Below are 4,790 nucleotides of genomic sequence, written 5' to 3'. Positions count from 1 at the left end.
TGATTGTGTGCTCACCAGGGGCAGGGCTGTGACTCTTCACAGATGTTCCACAGCACTGGCTTTCCCTCCTGCAGCCAGGGCACCAGAACAGGGCCCGCTGAGGGAAGGGGCTCTCAATCTGCTCCAGTGGCCTTGGGCTCCTGTAATACCAGAAGCTGGTGCCAGCCTTCATCCCAGAACAGCTCACACCAAGCAGAAGGTCCCGGCCAGTAGGGACAGCCGAGTCCCCAGAGCATTTATTATCGCTGGGCATCAGCAGTCATGGAGGAGGGGGACAGAGACAGAAGACTCATTTGCCCTTCAGGTAGATCTTGGGGGTCTGCCAGCCTGGGGGGGCTTCCTTCAGGCCTGCCTTCTGCCAGATGCGCCTCAGGTCTCTCTCGAACTTCATCTGCGAGGGCAGAGGGAGTGACCACCAACAGGTCCGTGGCATAGCCACACACCCCAGCCACCCCACATAGTTACAGCCAAGGGCCATGCTCACCTGCTTCCGTTTCAGACGTGCTTCCCTGACTTTCCGCCGCAGGAACCGGGTCCTCTTGACCAGCTTGCGGTACTTGTGATGATTCATCTTCCGCCGGCGAATCTTGAGCACATTTCTACACTGCATCTGGGGCGCATCACAGACATCCTTACCACCCTGCTCGACCCCTTCGCCCACCTGACTGGGCGGACACTCATAGAGTTGGGCTGGAGACACAGTCCCTGGGGCCCCAGTGTCCAGTCTGGGTAGGAGGTAGCGAATGGTCAGCCAGCTCTCCAGGGGGCTGATGGACATCTTCCTTGGGACCAGCATCTCCTCAAGTTCCATGTGGACCCGCCTGCCAGGGAGAGAGGCAACCCCACTTGGGTCTGTTGGCTTCGTGCTATAGCAAGGCCTGCAGGCATGCCTGCCCAGCACCCCTAAGACAGGCCAGGGTCCATTGCAGCCTGCAGGAGACAAGAGAGCACAGTTAATTACTGCTCATGGGGCTACACGACCTACACAGCCATGGGGCCTGTGGAGCAGAACCCCCTGAAGCCCTGCTGACATTCTCAGGCCAAGACTCACCTTCTGTGACATCTGGATGTCTACAGGGTTGTCTGTTCTCATCCATCAGAGGGCAGACAGAATGAAAACTACAAGCACGGAAAACTAACCAAACTGATCACATGGATCACAGACTTGTCTAATGCAGTGAAACTATGAGCCATGCCGTGTAGGGCCACCCAAGATGGACGGGTCATGGTAGAGAGTTCTGACAAAACATGGTCACTGAAGGGAATGGCAAACTACTTCAGTATTCTTGCCTTGAGAACCCCATGAACAGTATGAAAAGACAAAAAGATATGACACTGAAAAATGAACTCCCCAGGTCAGAAGTTGCCTGATATGCTACTGGAGAAAAGCAGAGAAAAAGCTCCAGAAGGAATGAAGAAGCTAAGCCAAAGTGGGAACAACGCCCAGGTGTGGATATATCTGGTGATGAAGGTTAAAGTCCAATGCTATAAAGAACAATACTGCATAGGAACCTGGAATATTAGGTCCATGAATCAAAGTAAATTGGAAGTGGTCAAACAGGAGATGGCAAGAGTGAACACTGACATTTTAGGAATCAGTGAACGAAAATAGACCAGAATAGGAGAATTTAATTCAGATGACCATTATTTCTACCACTGTGGGCAAGAATCCCTTAAAAGAAATGGAGTAGCCCTCACAGTCAACAAAAGAGTCTGAAATGCAGTACTTGGATACAATCTCAAAAATGAAAGAATGATCTCTGTTTGTTTCCAAGGCAAACCATTCAGTATCATAGTAATCCAAGTCTATGTCCCAACCAGTAATGCCAAAGAAGCTGAAGTTGAATGGTTCTACGAAGACCCACATGATCTTCTAGAACTAACAACAAAAAAAGATGTCCTTTTCATCATAGGGGACTGGAATGCAAAAGTAGGAAGTCAAGAGATACCTGAAGTAACAAGCAAGTGTGGCCTTGGAGTACAAAATAAAGCAGGGCAAAGGCTAATAGAGTTCTGCCAAGAGAACACACTGATCATAGCAAACACCCTCATCCAACAACACAAGAGATGACTCTACACATGGACATCACCAGATGGTCTATACCGAAATCAGACTGATTATATTATTTGCAGCCGAAGATGGAGTAGTTCTATGCAGTCAGTAAAAACAAGACTGGGAAATGACTGTGGCTCAGATCACGAACTCCTTATTGCCAAATTCAGACTTAAATGGAAAATAGTAGGGAAAACCACTAGACTATTCAGGTATGACCTAAATCAAATCCCTTATGATCATACAATGGAAGTGACAAATAGACTCAAGGAATTAGAGTTGATAGAGTGTTTGAAAAACTATGGACAGAGGTTCATAACACTGTACAGAAGACAGTGATCAAGACCATCCCCAGGAAAAGAAATGCAAAAAAGCAAATGGTTGTCTGAGGAGGCCTTGCAAATAGCTACGAAAAGAAGAGAAGTGAAGGGCAAAGGAGAAAAGGAAAGATATACCCATCTGATAATGCAGAGTTCCAAAAAATAGCAACGAGATATAAGAAAACCTACCTCAGTGATCAATGCAAAGAAATAGAGGAAAGCAATAGAATGAGAAAAACTAGAGAACTCTTCAAGAAAATTAGAGATACCAAAGGAACATTTCATGCAAAGATAGGCACAGTAAAGGACAGAAATGGTATGGACCTAGCAAAAGCAGAAGATATTAAGAAGAGGTGGCAAGAATACCCAGAAGAACTATACAAAAGAGACCTTCAGTCAGTTTAGTTCAGTCGCTCACTTGTGTTCGACTCTTTGCGACCCATGTCCATCACCAACTCCCGGAGCTTGCTCAAACTCATATCCATCAAGTCGGTGATGCCATCCAACCATCTCATCTTCTGTCATCCCCTTCTCCTCTTGCCTTCCATCTTTCCCAGCATCGGGGTCTTTTCCAATGAGTCAGTTCTTCACATCAGGTGGTCAAAGTGTTGGAGTTTCAGCTTCAGCATCAGTCCTTTCAATGAATATTCCCGACTGATTTCCTTTAGGATGAACTGGTTGGATCTCCTTGCTGTCCAAGGGACTCTGAAGAGTCTTCTCCAACACCACAGTTCAAAAGCATCAATTCTTCAGCATTCAACTTTCTTTATAGTCCAACTCTCATATCCCTACATGACTACTGGAAAAACCATAGCTTTGACTAGATGGACCTTTGTCGGCAAAGTAATGCCTCTGTTTTTTAATACGCTGTCCAGGTTTGTCATAGCTTTTATTTCAAGGAGCAAGTGTCTAAATTTCATGGTTGCAGTCACCCTCTGCAGTGATTTTGGAGCCCAAGAAAATAAAGTCTGTCACCGTTTCCATTGTTTCCCCATCTATTTGCCATGAAGTGATGGAACCAGATGCCATGATCTTCATTTTTTGAATGCTGAGTTTTAAGTGAACTTTTTCACTCTCTTCTTTCACTTTCATCAAGAGGCTCTTTAGTTCTTCGCTTTCTGCCATAAAGGTGGTGTCATCTGCATATCTAAGAGTACTGATATTTCTTACGGGAATCTTGATTCCAGCTTGTGCTTCATCCAGCTCAGCATTTTGCATGATGTACTCTGCACACCTTGACAGCGTATTAAAAAGCAGAGACATTACTTTGCCAACAAAGGTTTGTCTAGTCAAAACTATGGTTTTTCCAGTAGTAATGTATGGATGTGAGATATGGACCATAAAGAAGGCTGAGTGCCGAAGAACTGATGCTATTGAACTGTGGTGCTGGAGAAGACTCTTGAGAGTCCCTTGGACTGCAAGGAGATCAAACCAGTCAATCCTAAAGAAAATTCTGGAAGGACTGATGCTGAAGCTCCAATGTTTTGGCCACCTGATGCAAAAAGTCGACTCACTGGAAAAGATCTCGATGCTGGGAAAGACTGAAGACAGAAGAGGATGACAGAGAAAAAGATGGTTGGCTGGCCTACCGACATGAGTTTGAGCAAGCTCCGGGAGATGGTGAAGGACAGGGAAGCCTGGCGTGCTGCAGTCCATGGGGGTCACAAAGAGTCCGACAGGACTGAGCGACTGAACAGGGTTTTGTGTGGCCTGGCCCCGCCACCAGGTGGTGAGGAAGAGCAGTGCAGGTCACCGAGTTGCTAACTCCACACTCCTAACCCAGATGTGTATCCCGACCATCTCCCCCACAGGGCTTCTTACCTGCCCTGGGAACAGCCCTGAGCAGCTGGGAAGTCAGGCGCATCAGAAACATGGTCTGTGCTTGGCTGTGGCCCCAGGCGATCAGCGGAGCTGGAACACAGGTGTGCGCCGAGGTCACTCTGGGGGCTCTGGTCTCGTTCCGATTCCCGCACCCGGTCTCCCTCGCCACCCTCTCCCACCACGAGGATGCCACTTCGAGTACAGCTTCCTCCCTCAAAACCTCTGCCTCCGAGGGCCCCCAGCTGAGCGACTCTGGGAAGGTACTGGCCCTCCCTGAGCCTCAGCTTCACCCTGGGTCTCCCACCTCTCAGGTTGTGTCTACGATCGGGTCTCGGTCCCCGAGTCCCACCCAGCCGCGGCCTCCAGGGCTGTCCCTGGAGCCCGCTCGCCGCGTCCTCACACAGACCCTCCCCAGACGCCGCAAGGCGGTTCAACAAACCAAACCTTCGCCTCGCTCAAGCACTTCCGGTTCTTTCCTAAGGCCGCCCCAGCCCGAACGCGGCCGCCCGCGTGTTTCTACGCCCAGCGCCCCCTAGCGCCCCAAGGCGCCCTACTCCCAATCAGCGCAGGCCCTGCCGGACCCAGAAAGCGACGGT

At 49.1% G+C, this 4,790-nt stretch overlaps 1 protein-coding gene across 3 annotated transcripts; it reads right to left on the bottom strand.

Annotated features, from left to right (window-relative positions):
- Positions 1-200: 200 nt before the first annotated feature.
- Positions 201-4,790, bottom strand: AURKAIP1 (aurora kinase A interacting protein 1). 3 transcript variants are annotated; one of them, XM_055582527.1, is made up of 4 exons: positions 4,639-4,790; positions 4,195-4,284; positions 485-930; positions 201-391 (listed from the first exon to the last, which is right to left on the bottom strand). In XM_055582527.1, exons 2-4 carry the CDS (start codon positions 4,244-4,246, stop codon positions 290-292), a joined length of 600 nt encoding a protein of 199 aa, XP_055438502.1. In that variant the 5' UTR covers positions 4,247-4,284; positions 4,639-4,790; the 3' UTR covers positions 201-289. The 3 variants fall into 3 exon arrangements, with proteins under 3 accessions (XP_055438502.1, XP_055438504.1, XP_055438503.1); XM_055582529.1 differs by having other exon boundaries at positions 4,634-4,699; XM_055582528.1 differs by lacking the exon at positions 4,639-4,790 and adding an exon at positions 4,499-4,633.

Source organism: Bubalus kerabau, chromosome 5 (genome assembly GCF_029407905.1).
Source record: "Bubalus kerabau isolate K-KA32 ecotype Philippines breed swamp buffalo chromosome 5, PCC_UOA_SB_1v2, whole genome shotgun sequence".
Lineage (NCBI taxonomy): Eukaryota > Metazoa > Chordata > Mammalia > Artiodactyla > Bovidae > Bubalus > Bubalus kerabau.
The sequence above is the reverse complement of the archived record's forward strand: the minus strand, read 5'-3'. Positions and strand labels throughout refer to the sequence as shown.

What these genes read in the sequence shown, in the direction of transcription:
- AURKAIP1 (XM_055582527.1), bottom strand. Translation starts at nt 4,246, where the DNA reads ATGTTTCTGATGCGCCTGACTTCCCAGCTGCTCAGGGCTGTTCCCAGG. An exon ending in CAGGGCTGTTCCCAGGGCAG is followed by an intron (nt 931 to 4,194) that starts GTAAGAAGCCCT and finishes TGTCTCCTGCAG; the next exon opens with GCTGCAATGGACCCTGGCCT. An exon ending in CACGTCTGAAACGGAAGCAG is followed by an intron (nt 392 to 484) that starts GTGAGCATGGCC and finishes CTGCCCTCGCAG; the next exon opens with ATGAAGTTCGAGAGAGACCT.